At 50.5% G+C, this 13,761-nt stretch overlaps 1 protein-coding gene and 1 non-coding gene across 5 annotated transcripts in view; both read left to right on the top strand.

The window, feature by feature from the left end:
* The window catches only part of TSPAN11 (tetraspanin 11), a 65,521-nt gene that overhangs the window by 25,092 nt on the left and 26,668 nt on the right, over positions 1-13,761 (top strand). For all 4 annotated transcript variants that reach the window (XM_043440230.1, XM_043440229.1, XM_043440231.1 and 1 more), the window contains one exon: positions 4,957-5,051. In XM_043440230.1, the coding sequence (XP_043296165.1) occupies positions 4,968-5,051 (84 nt within the window). In that variant the 5' untranslated portion in view covers positions 4,957-4,967. The remainder of the gene's footprint in view (positions 1-4,956; positions 5,052-13,761) is intronic.
* Positions 4,365-4,436, top strand: TRNAR-CCU. The gene has a single exon. It is a non-coding gene; the product is annotated as a tRNA-Arg (tRNA).

Genomic DNA, 13,761 nt, shown 5'->3' with positions numbered 1-13,761 from the left:
TCTCATTTGAAAATAACCTACCTTGGGTCTCCACTCTCTCCCCCCCCCACTACTGGATCCCTAGCCTTCAGCATCCTCCGCTGATGCTACTCTGGCAAAGGTGAGACCTGCCAGGCTCTTGGGACTCAGCAGCACGTAGCCCTACGGCCCACTCCTGGCTCCCCTGTTCTCCTTCGGCCCAGTCCCTTGTGAATCAGTCTCCCCGAGGCTGCTTCCTCCTCCCAGGATCTTTCCCCTGCTGCCTCCTAGCTGTATGTGCGCCTGCCTTCAGTGTCTGGCCCCTGCTCTCCAGCCCACTGCCCCTAGCCTGGTTCAGACCCTGCTGTCTTTCTCTTGGACACCAGCCTCAACTGTACCAACTGCTTAACTGGTCTCCCCAAGCACCCAGTCGGCCCTAGCCCCATGCTGCCCCTGCCCGGAACTCTCTCTGAAATATGAGTCTCATCAAGGGACTGCCTCGCTAAGCACTTAACCGTGGTTCTCATCACTTCAGGATGTGAGTCTAAGTTCCGAGGCTTGGCTGCCCATGGTCTGACCCCGACCTGCCTGTACACCTCTCACTCCTCCACTTATAGCCTGCACCAGTGAACCCCAAAGTGCAGACAGCCGATCTACTTAGGATTCCTGTTCTTAATTACTTTCATCTCTTTTTTTAAAAAAAAGCAAAATTAAGCTTTGATGATATTTACTGTATAGATTGACAACAGTCCATGAATAAAATTTATAAATAAATATACATATTTATGGGGTATGCTGAAAACATTTTAGTGATGAAGTATACAGTTAGAAGAGCTTGGTGACCAGTGCCCAGCATTACAGCGCATCTCCCTGCCCATCCTCAGTGACCCTGTTCGCATTCTCTGGCAGACGTTTGTACTTAGCACTCCATCCACCACACCAGGCTGAAGTTAGCTGTGGGTGATAGAATGTTCAAACACATACCTTAAAGAAGCCATCAGTTTTTTTGTTCTCTCATGTAAGCTAAGTCTGGAGGTGAACAGCCCACAGATGGTGTAGCAGCTCCAAAATCATCTGAGATCCAGGCTCTTTGAACTGATTGCTCATGGTTTTCAACTCATGGTTTCCAGCTCATGGTTCAAAATGGCTGCTTGAGCTCCAGCCATTCCATCGGCCTTCCAACTTACTAGAAGAAGGAAGGGGTGAAGAGAGACATGCCTTGCCTTACTTTTAGGATATTTCTGATTACTAGAGATAAAGAATGGCATTTACTAATTATAAAGGGGTTGATCCATCAGGATGATATCACAATACCAAATCTATATATACTCAAAGATATATGAAGCAAAAATGAACAGAGTTAGCCAACAAGGACATACTGTATTGCAAGGAAACTATGCTCAATTTCTTGTAATAAACTCTAATGGAAAATAACCTGAAAAAGAAAAAATATATATATATATACATACTATCTCAATATCTTGCAATAACCTATAATGGAAAATAATCTGAAAAAGAATATATATGTATAGAAAAATAACATGTATATATACATATACATATATATGTATATATATTCTTTTTCAGATTAATACATATATTATTATATAGTATATATATGTTATGTATATATATAGTTGAATCACTTTGCTATACACCTGAAATTAACACAACATTGTAAATCAATTATATTTTAATAAAAAATGTTTTAAAGAAAACAATAAATAGAGTTGAAGACAGACATACAAGTTCACGGTCCTAGTGAGAGTCTGATATACCTTTTTTAAGAGCCAGTAGAGCAAGCAGACACAAAATCAGTAAGGATGAAGCTGTAAAAAGCACAACTAGCAAGTTTGACCTAAATGATGGCTGTAGAACTATGGCAGCTCACAGTGACAGGATTCACCTTCTCAAACACACGGGAAACGCTTGCCCAAAAATGTTACTTTAAGTAGGTGCATACACTGCTTCTGCTTCCATGCCCTCTGCCATCAGTTAATCCCGGCAGAACCCAGCAGGGAGCGGGCCTGGAAAGTGTCATCTGCTCCAGGTGGCCAGGTGCCCACCTGAAATGGGGGTTTCTGGTCCTAAGGCTGAGGGGGGACAGGTGTTAGGGAAGCCAGCACCCTCGGTCCTCCTTGTTCCCTTCCCCTGGCAGCTCTGGTCCCAGCAGCAGTGCATGGTGGATAAGGTCTTGGGCTGAGTCAGAAGCTCCTCGTTCTGTTCTGGTTTTACCACTTACTTGCTCTGTGACTTGGACAAGTTATTTAACCTCTCGGAGCTTCAGTTTGTTTATCTAGCAAAACGAGAATAACTCTACTTCATACCATCTCATCCATCTGGCATCATCGACTCAATGGACATGAATTTGAGCAAACTCCGGGAGATGGTGAAGGACAGGGAAGTCTGGTGTGCTGCAGTCCATGGGGTTGCAAAGGGTCAGACACGACTGAGCAACTGAACAACTACTACTTCATAGGGCTATTGGGTAGCTGGAACAAGATCAAGTGTGTAAAGCACTTCGTCCTGGGCTTGGCACATGATAAGTGCTCAGTAAGTGTTACCTGCACAGAGAGGTTAAGTAACTTGCCCCATGTCACACAGCCAGGAAATGACAAGGGTAGATTTCACATCCAGGCATCTGGCTCCAGGCTAGTTCTGATACTTCTCTGGGGACCTCTGCCACTCCCAGCAGAGGGCCCCACAGATGGTAGGGCCCCATGGAAGGAGCACAAAATAGGGAGGATAGGAAACCATTAGCCATGCGACTTAGAGTTATGTTAAAGTGTGTGACTTAACTCAGATGTGTGTTAATTTCCTCATTTCTTCTGCAGAAGGTTGGATTAAGTGAGCCCAGAGGTTTCTGCTGACCCTGACATTCCACAGACCCATGTGGTTCTGTCTTCTCTATCCCTAGTGGCAGAAACTTTGCCATTAGAAATGTATGATTTTAATTAAATCCTGTCATCTGCCTGAACTCCTCTTAAAAATACAGTTTCCTTCGGAGCATCCTGATGCCTTGGTTTGCAGGTCTAGAAAAGGCTCTGGTGCATGGGTCCAGTGGGCCCCGGCTGGGAGGGGAGGACCAGACCCAGGGAGAGGAGAATGCAGACGGGAGAGGCTGAGCCCACTGGCCAGAGGGTCCCTTCATAGGCACCTGCATAGTGACCTGCGTGATGACTGTGTAATAGCTCCTGGGCCAGTCGCCTAGCCAACTCCAGCCACTTTTTTATAGGGCTTCCTTTTTTCTCCTTCTGTATTTTTTCTGCCACCCTACCTCTCAGACTAAATTGGAGAAAAATGGGTTTTGCCTTTTTTTAACAAGAAGACAAAGTCTTAAATTACCTTATTTGAGGTCTGCAAATAGAAATCCCAAATAAGACAGCCACCTCTTCTTTTCTCTCTTCCTCTTGCCTTGTCTCAGGAGCCCCTGAGCTTGAAATAAAGTGCAGAGCAATGGCTCTGGAGGAAGTAATCTGGGTCGGATCGGTACCAGTCACCAAGAGTGGGCAAGGCTGCCCGATCAGACAGGGGTGGGAACTGGGGAGAAGGAGACAGAGGTGGGCAGAACCATGGCCTTGCTGCTCTGGGTCTGGAATAAAAGAGGTCCCCCTAAAGGGGCTATTCCTTAAGGAGCAGCTACGCTGAGTGTCAGTGTGTGTGCCCAGGGGATGAGAAGCCTGAGGAAGGACCACAGAGGCTGCTGTTGGGACTTAGATGCGAATGAGAACACTGGGCATAGTGACCCTTCACCTTCTCATCCCACTGACGCCAGAGCCCAAGGAGCCCACCGGTGGGCATGAGGACTAGGGGAGGGAGCTCTGGGGCAAAGACTAGGAGTTCTACGGCTGGCGTCCTGGTTTTAATCCCTGCCCCAGGCAATCAAAATTAGCCAACCGAGATTTACCTTGTGCTGGGGACTGAGGTCAGCCCCTCACAGAGACCATCCCATCGAGTCTGCGAGACATCCCGCCATGCAGGCATCGTCATCATTTCCTCCCGTCCAGATGAGGATACAGAAGACGAGAGGTTCCCTAACTACCCAGATTCTCACGTGCCTGTGACAGATAAGGGCTGGAACCCAGGCAGCTGGGCTCCAGAGCTCTTGTCTTCCTCCTGCCAAGCCCCTCAGCCACTTCCTTCTTTGGAAAGTCGATGTGCCGGGGGCAGGCGAGGTGGCCTGGGGATCACTGAGGCCCTTTCTGAGCATGGATGCTCTGATTTGAGGTTCGTGCCTCACCTCCGTGTGCAAAGGTCTTGTTCAAATGATGCAGGATTCCACTGCAAAGCAGGTGCAAATAGTGTGTGCATGCGTGTGTGTGTGTGTGTGTGTGTGTTCACGCACTTGTGTCTGGCAGCCCTGCAGAGACAGGGCAGAGAGTAAGAGCAGAACAAGTCTGGAGACTTCCCTGGTGGTCCAGTGGCTTAGACTCTGCACTCCTGATGCGGGGCCCCAGGTTCGATCCCTGCTCAGGGAACTAGATCCTACATACCACAACCAAGACTTCACATGCCACAGCTAAATATCCCACATGTCGTCACTAAGACCCAGCACAACCATGGAATTCTCCAGGCTAGAATACTGGAGCGGGTAGCCGTTCCCTTCTCCAGGAGGTCTTCCCAACTCAGGGATCAAACCCAGGTCTCCTGCATTGCATTGCAGATTCTTTACCATCTGAGCCACCACAAAAGTCTGTTTAAGAAGAATACAAAAGGACGCTGCAAAGTTGGTAGGAAGACTTGCAGGTTAGACCTACGTCAGAGGGGCCAAACCAAGATCCACAGGCCTAGAAAATTCTGTCTGGGTCACCTCCATTGTACGTCTAATGGCCTCTGGGTTTTTCTGTTCTTTGCTCAGGGTTGCACACCCCCAACCTCAGAGCCCCCGGTCAGACAGGCTTGGGAGCCCCTTGAAGGGAACCTCACTGGGGAGCCTGGCTCTGGGCTGGCGAGGCCGCCTCAGTGGACGCCCTGGCCATGCATGTGTCTTCTTTGCAGGCCCGACAGCCATGGCCCATTACAAGGTGGAGCAGGACGACTGGCTGACTGTCTACCTGAAGTATTTGCTCTTCGTCTTTAACTTCTTCTTCTGGGTAAGTGCACCCCGCACGCTCCCCTCGCCCCCAGCACTGAATGAGTCAAGTCATCTTTGCCGTTTAGTGAGTCATCACTCTGGCATTGATTTTTTTCTTTTCCGAAGACCACTCAGGGGCAAATTCTGCCTGCTTGAGAGCAAATGTGTGCATTTGTTACCGAGGGGAAATGAAAGGTTCAATCCACAGGTTGGCGTGGGCAGCGTCACGGCCTCTGAGAGAAGGATGCTCAGCCTAGCTTGTGTCCCAGCCTCAGCCCGCGGGGTCCACTCTGCCTTCCCAGCCATAACTCGAGGCCCCAGATCCTGGCAGGAAATGCGACGGCCTCTAATAACTGCTTCTTTGTGTTTGAAGCCCATTTGCCTCTTGTGACTCACATTCTCCAGGCCCGAGGCAGAGAGACGCAAGTCCTGGGGTGGGTTGGGGGACAGCGGTAGAGGGTGGCGGGATGCCTCTGTGCTTGGGGAATGGTCTCCATAGTGACCCCGCCCCAGGAAACTGTCCAGACGAGGTCTTCTAGGAGCAGAGGGGTCTGTCCACTTGAGACAACTCTCCAGGTAACCGGGAGCAGAATACCATCAGGTGCCCAAAGTAGCCGGGTGCTGGAGTGTGTATATCACTTTGTGAGATGGTCTCACTGGACCTGGAGGGCTAGGGTGTGGGCAGCGTGGGCAGCCCTGCTGTGAGCAGCTCATCTGTGCTGGCTAAGGCTGTTGTTGTCGTTCATCAGTAAGTTATAATCGACTCTTTTGCGACCCCGTGGACTGCAGCGTGCCAGGCTTCCCTGCCCTTTATTGTCTCCCGAAACTTGCTCAAACTCCTGTCCATCGAGTCAGTGATGCCATCCAACCATCTCATCCCCTGTCGCCCCCCCACTCCTCCTGCCTTCAGTCTTTCCCAGCATCAGGGTCTTTTCAATGAGTCGGCTCTTCGCATCAGGTGGGCAAAGTATTGGAGCTTCGGCTTCAGCATCAGTCCTTCCAGTGAATTTCCAGCTAAACAAAAGTTAGCTCTGCAGTGACAAACCTGCATTTTTGCCTGAATAATGTGCTCATTCCCCCTCCCTCCTGCCTGGAAAAATCTTTCACGTTATATGTCTCTAAGAGCTCCTTTTCATCTGCTCGATGGGATGCCGCCTAGATTCAAGTGGAGTTTTGTTCAAATCAACTTCAGATTTTGAATGTGCCTCAGTTTATCTTTTATTGGTGTGTTTCACAGATGCCCGGAAATGGTGTATGTAAAGTGCTTGATTCCATCTCTGCACACAGAAGGCACTCAATAAATGCAATATTTCGGATACATGAGATGTAGAAGGCCCCCAAATGCCAGCAGATCAACCTGCTGGTGAGGCTGGGCTAGGTTTCCTTGTTGCCATGGCAAAAGATGCAGTCTCGGAAGCATCTCGGAAAGGCAGAGGCAGAGATGGGCTGTGTCTGCCTTTTCGGTCTTTCACTAAGATGAATGAAATTGCTTAATACGGGGAAGGGTCCTGCCACAGTAGTTAAGGCTTGGTGCACACACCGAGGCAAGGGTTTCAAGGAGTCTTGGAGAGGAGATACGTGATGCTATCTATTCAGTAGTTGAATGATCTGATACTTGTTTAAATGCAAAGTTCCTGAAACAAACCATAAACTCATTTTATTTGCACCTTTTATCTTCCTGGGCAAGTGTTTCCTGGAATAGTGAAGTTGTACAGATGAAGACAGTAGAACAATAAAGTCACATGGCTGTGATCAGTATGCTCTGTGGGTGTAGACACTTCCGATTCCCAGAGATAAATCCAGTGGAGTGTTTAGGATACTCGCTGAGTGAGGGTTTTTTTTTTTTAAAGAAGAAGTATGCTTTTCCTGATCATGAAAGTCTGATGTATCTACTAATAATCTTAAAATACTGAAAAATATAAATAAGGAAAAGTTGGCCCAGTATCTCACTGTCTTGGGCTGCTGAGGAGCCTTAACAAAGGAGCATAAATTGGGTGGCTTCAGACATCAGATATTTGTTGTCTCATAGCTCTGGAGGTCAAAAGTCCAAAGTCAGCTCCCCACACAGACCTCCTGCTCTGAGTTAAAAATACCCCTTCCTGGGGGGCCTGGCTAAACACGGCCAGGCCTCCAGGGACCCAGTCAGCCGAGTCTCCTCCCCATGTAGGGGATGGTCAGTTTCAAAGGTTCAAGCTTCGAAGTTCTGCCCCCCAGACCCCCTGCAATCTCAGTAGACATGGGACAGACCCCTGGACAGTCTTCCTTCTCCGGCAGCAGAGCCCAACCTCAAGCGTTCGGCAGCACACAGAGTCCCTGGGAATTTTCAAGAATTCTCCAGGGAGGGGTCTTGTCCATGAGGACCCCTCCCACACACCCCAGAATCTAGTGGCTGGTCCTCCCCTCGGAGCAGCCCTTCTTATAAGATGATATCAGAGCCAGTGTCTGCACTGTGGGTGCTCTCCACCCCCCAGAGGTCCCCACCTCTTCTCCCTTCCCCATGGAATCTGTGTAGAGCACCAGGGAGGGTCCCCAGACACCCCACTGCCCCTCTTCTACCCCGAGCGCAGCCTCAGAAGGTGCCCTGGATGGCAGAGGCAGATTGATTGGGGTGAACACTCCAAACACTTCCTTGTCAGAACAGTGGTCCCGCCCTGTGCATCTCCTTGCTACACCGTTCAGATTTGGCCAGGAGACAGTAAGAAAGCCCAGATCCTCTCCATGGGAAGATTCATGGGGACTCCCCTGGATAAAGACTTTACGTGGATCATCCCTTGCGATGCTCATATCAACCCTGGTGGCCGCACCTCTGTTATGCTCGTCACCGACAGGGAGCAGGCACAGTCAGTTCAGATTCCTTCTTGCTGTCTTGTGATAAGCAAGCTGGAGCTGACATCCAGGTATTTCTGGTCAACGATAATTGAAAATCCAGTCCGTGGCATTTATTAAGCACATGCTAAGTGCCAAGCCCTGCTGTTGGCCCTTGGAGTATGTCTATGGACAAAGCTTCCCACGTCCATGAAGCTCACAGCTGAGGGCTCCCCTGGGCTGTGCTTCCACCTGCATCATCCTAGATAACCTCCCAGCATCCCTAGGCTGTGAACAGCTTTGTGAGAGCCCTGGTTTACCTAGGGGGAAGCCATCTGCCCAAAGCTCCTGAGCTGTGTGCTTGACCATCGGCTCTGATGTCATGCATTGCCTCCAGCTCTGAGTCCTACACTCAGTGTCCTGGGGGTACATGCTAAGCCGCTTCAGTCGTGTCCAACTCTTTGCAACCCTATGAACTGTAGCCCTCCAGGCTCCTCTGTCCATGGGATTCTCCAGGCAAGAATACTGGAGTGGGTTGCTGTGCCCTCCTCCAGGGGATCTTCCTGACACAGGGATCCAACCTGCATCTCTTATGTCTCCTGCAGTGGCAGGCAGGTTCTTTACCACTAGTGCCATCTGGGAAGCCCATGAGTTAGTGACACAGTAGGGCATGCCAGGAAGACTCAGGCTCAAGTTCTAGCTCAAATTCAGTCTATTGTCTACTGTCATGGTGCTGCGGACTGAGTCCACTGGGACCCATTGGGATTCATGTGTTGAAGCCTGAATCGTCAGGGAGGCTCTATTTGAAGACAGGACGTTTAGGAGGTAATTAAGGTTAAGTAAGGTCATAAGACCTGCCTCTTGAGAAATCTGTATGCAGGTCAGGCAGCAACAGTTAGAACTGGACATGGAACAACAGACTGGATCCAAATAGGAAAAGGAGTACGTCAAGGCTGTATATTGTCATCCTGCTTATTTAACTTATATGCAGAGTACATCATGAGAAACGCTGGGCTAGAAAGCACAAGCTGGAATCACAATTGCCAGGAGAAATATCAATAACCTCAGATATGCAGATGACACCATCCTTATGGCAGAAAGTGAAGAAGAACTAAAGAACCTCTTGATGAAAGTGAAAGAGGAGAGTGAAAAAGTTGACTTGAAGCTCAACATTCAGAAAACTAAGATCATGGCATCTGGTCCCATCACTTCATGGCAAATAGATGGGGAAACAGTGGAAACAGTGACAGACTTTATTTGGGGGGACTGCAAAATCACTGCAGATGGTGACTGCAGCCTTGAAATTAAAAAACGTTTACTCCTTGGAAGAAAAGTTATGACCAATCTAAATAGCATATTAAAGAGCAGAGACATTTCTTTGCCAACAAAGGTCCATCTAGTCAAGGCTATGGTTTTTCCAGTAGTCATATATCGATGTGAGAATTGGACTATAAAGAAAGCTGAGCACGGAAGAATTGATGCTTTTGAACTGTGCTGTTGGAGAAGACTCTTGAGAGTCCCTTGGACTTCGAGGAGAGCCACCCAGTCCATCCTAAAGGAAATCAGTCCTGAATATTCATTGGAAGGACTTATGTTGAACTGAAACTCCAATCCTTTGGCCACCTGATGCGAAGAACTGACTCATTGGAAAAGACCCTGATGCTGGGAAAGATTGAAGGCAAGAGGAGAAGGGGACAACAGAGGATGAGATGGTTGGATGGTATCACCAACTCAATGGACATGAATATGAGTTAGCTTTGGAAGTTGGTGATGGACAGGGAGGCCTGGTGTGCTGCAGTCCATGGGGTCACAAAAAGTCGGACACAGCTGAGTGACTGGACTGAACTGAACTGAACTGAAGGTTATGAGAGGCTTCCCAGGTGGTGCTAGTGGTAAAGAATCTGCCTACCAATGCAGGAGACTTGGGTTCAATCCCTGGGTGGAGAAGATCCCCTGGAGAAGGAGTATTCTTGCCTGGAGAATCCCACAGACAGCGGAGCCTGCCGGGCTACAGTCCACAGGGTCACAAAGAGTCAGACACGACTGAAGCGACTTAGCACGCACGCACTCACAGGAGGTCATGAAGGTGGGGTCCTCATTCCATAGGGTTGGTGGCCTTATAAGTGGAGGAGGAGCGCACTCTCCAGAGGACACGTGAGGACACAGTGAGAAGACAGCTGTCCGTAGGCAAAGAAGATCCTCACCAAAACTGAATCAGCCAGCACCTTATTTTGAGGACTTCCCACCTCCAAAACTGTGAGAAATGGAAATAAATTTCTGTTTAAGTCGCCCAGCTACGGTGTTTTATCACGGCAACCTTGAGCAGGCTAAGACATTAGGCAAATCACTTCATCCCACCGAGCCTCACTGTTTTCATACGTCGTATGGGACTCCCAGTACCTGTAAGAATTAAAGATTAGTATCGAGGAAAACATTTCACACTATTTCTGGCACATACTGGGCGCTTAGCTGCTCTGCGTCGCTACGGTGATTAGACTAAGGGGTTGTGCCTCACCTCCAACAGCTTTCTGTGTCCAGAGCTCTGACTCGATGGCTTTGGGGATCATGGCCCATGTAAGCAGTTCATGAGCACATAAGAAATGCTTCCACGAAGCTAAACTTACCTTTCCTGTGTGCTGTGCACTCATGTTTTCTCTCCCACGTCATGGGGGGTGTTCTGTTCTGTGTTTTAGTGCCGGTTGCTGTTTCTCTTCTTGTTTAGTTGCTAAGTCCTGTCCAGCTTTTTGTGACCCCGTGGACCTCAACCCACCAGGCTCCTCTGTCCATGGGATTCTCCGGGCAAGAATACTGGAGTGGGTTGCCATTTCCTCCTCCAGGGGATCTTCCCGACCCAGGGATCGAACCCATGTCTCCCCTGTTTCCTGCATTAGCAGGCGGGTTCTTTACCACTGAGCCACCTGGGAAGCCCTTTAGTGCAGGTTGCATCCCTCCCACCAAGTTTATCTCACAGCCCTAAATGGTTGCATCCCAAAGTTTGAAACACCCAGAGCAATGGGATGGGGGTTGTGGGGGGGGGGGGTGATTCAGGTGCCAGTTATGCAGAGCAAGGTCTTGATGAGATTTTAAACCAAGCCTCCACCAGCTGCCAGCGCAGCACAGTTTGAGGGTTATAAATCATCTCACTCTCCAAAAAGATCCTACAAGCACTCTGTAATTATCCTCACTCCCATTCGGTAGATGATAAAATGTCAGCTGAGATGATTCCCAGAGGTCAGTTCTGGGCTTTCTGACTCTGAGTCCGCTGCTCTTCCTTCTCCATAGACCACAGACATGTGACCACAGCCTTAGACCCACCTCGCTGGTGCCCGTGTGAACTCCCAAATGTCCCCAAGGGTCAGGGTTGAACCCAGATTAAGATGTATTTTGACGGCATGGGGAGTTTAGACATGCAGAGCGTGAAGAATATAAGCAAAACTGAAGTAACATGGCAATACACACCCACGTTCTACATCTAAGCTCCACCCACCTCAGGACCCCTACCCGCGACTCATCCCATGCCTGCCCCCATCCTTCACCATCACCTGCCCATGATTCCCCCACTCCCACCATGCAGTTCCGTTAACGCAGAGTTGATCATGCCCACCTCACCAGCAGGATACAGCTCTGGGTCAGGAACCAAAATGCCAGTGTTTTCATGACCCTAAAATGAGCGTGACCCAGGCTTGCTAGGAAATGCTTTACTCACCCTCCCATGTCCTGCATGGGTCCCTACAGTTTCCATCCCTCTTGCAATGTTGCTCTCTAACTTATTGTTTTAATTAGCTGCTTGGCTGTGTTAATAATGAAGGCTTTCCCAGCCTCCCAGGAGCTGTGCGGGCTGGGAGAACCAGGGAGCAGCGGCTCCCTTCCCTGGAGAGGAGTCTCTGCTCCGGAAGCTCTGTGCTGTCTGGGATGCTGGCTGCTGAGTGGGCATCTCCCTCAGGGGCCCATGGGGCTCAGCCTCCGGGAAATCCCTGGGATCCCCTGGGAGGACACAGGCCAAGACGGGAGGCAGCTGTGATGGAGGACTCGCCCAGCCAGGGGGAGAGAGGTGGCTCGAGAGCACCCTCCAGGGTCCCCAGGGAAGGAAGAGGCTCTGCTCACCTCCCTGCCGAGGGGAGAAGCCTTCACTGTTCACCATCACCCCCACAGAACGTGGCCTGTGCCCGCCTCCCAGCGCAGGCCATCCGAGGAAGAACAGCTGAGGGGCCCTGTGGCTGGCGTTTCTGCCACATCCCATCTTAAGATGCCAAAGTCGCAGGACCCCACGGTGCCCGGGCATCCTGCCTCTTTGAGCCTCAGCATCTGCTGGGGGACAGGCCCTGCTTGGGGCGGGGGTGCTCATCTGGTCTGCCCAGGGCCACGGTGGGGAGGCCGGTCCAGGAGGAAGCCTGGGGTGGCTGCTCTGAGACGGTTTGCTTGGAGGAATCCCCTCCTGAGTCTTGGCTGGGGGTCTTGGGTGCTGGGTGCTGGGGGTGATTTTTCAGTGGGGACCCCAGGTGGTCAGCCCCGGAAGCACACACACTGCCTCTGGAGTGAGCGGGGACCAGGAGGCCATACAGGGTGGGCTGTTGTTGTTGTTGAGTGGCTAAGTCGTGTCCAACTGTTTGCAACCCCATGGACTGCAGCACACCAGGCTCCTCTGGCCTTCACTATCTCCTGGAGCTTGCTCAAACTCATGTCCACTGAGTCAGTGATGCCATCCAACCATCTTATCCTCTGTCATCCCCTTCTCCTCTTGCCCTCAATCTTTTCAGGCATCAGGTTCTTTTCCAATGAGTGCACTCTTTGCATCAGATGGTCAAAGTATTGGAGCTTCAGCTTCAGAATCAGTCCTTCCAGTGCATATTCAGGGTTGATTTCCTTAAGGATGGACTGGTTTGATCTTGATCTCCATGCTGTCCAAGGGACTCTCAAGAGCCTTCTCCAGGGTGGGTTGGGGGCACGAAAAACCGTGGCAGCACTTGGGGTGGCCAAGTGGTGGGCTATGAGGTCAGAGGGGGACAGGGCCTTACTGCCCCTGCAGGAGAGTGAAGTGTCCAGAGTGACCCAGGGAGGCCTGGTTTGGGCAGTGGTGGTCCCGTTGATGAGGCTGCTGCGGGTGGGGAGTGTGGAGGACTGAAGTGGCTCTAACTGGGTGAACTCACATCCAGCTCCTAGTCCTTCCAGTTCAGGTGGTTCTTGGCCCCTGGAGGCCTGTAGCAAGCACTTGAGGGAGAGGAAAACACTGTCACCTGTGCGATCCCACTCCAGTCCAGGGACCTCCAGCACTGGGACCCCCACCATCCTGGGCCTGCTCCATTGGCCGGTCCTTCGCCGACCCCAGCACAGAAAGCCTTTCAGCGGCCACACAAGATAAGGAGAATCTGCAATGGCTTTTCCACTCTGCCTGCTTTCCTTTTTCTGCCTGCAGCCTGAGGTCTCTCTGGACCAGCGTGTGCGGCCACTCAGGCTAATCCTCCCTGTGATGACAAGTGACTTTTGGCCATGTTTCTCTTCTATAAATGGGCCGTTCCTAAAATTACACAGCCTGGGTGCCCTGCCGCCCCTCCCGGCCTGCGTGTGTCCTCTTGGGTAAGAAGGCCAGCTTCACCCTCTGCAGGGTTTTTCTGGCTGATTGGCTGCAGGCTCTGGTTTTGAAAGATGTACCTAATATTCCACAGGAAACCAACCCAGTTTCTGCAAAGAGCCAAATGCTGTTGGATCAACTCTATGCAAATAGCCGTCTGCCCAGCTCAGCGGGGTCATTTGGCTCCAGCCCGAATCGTCCTCCCCTGGGGCCTCTTCCACTGCTCTTTCTGCTGACCCGGCATCTCAGAACTGCTTGCCGAAAGCTATGAGTGCTCTGGGTTTTTGTGTGTGTGTGTTTTGGGTTTTGGCCCACAAGGCATATGGGATTTTATCTCCCCTACCAGGGATCAAAC

Source organism: Cervus canadensis, chromosome 21 (assembly GCF_019320065.1).
Source record: "Cervus canadensis isolate Bull #8, Minnesota chromosome 21, ASM1932006v1, whole genome shotgun sequence".
NCBI classification, from domain to species: domain Eukaryota; kingdom Metazoa; phylum Chordata; class Mammalia; order Artiodactyla; family Cervidae; genus Cervus; species Cervus canadensis.
The sequence above is the reverse complement of the archived record's forward strand: the minus strand, read 5'-3'. Positions and strand labels throughout refer to the sequence as shown.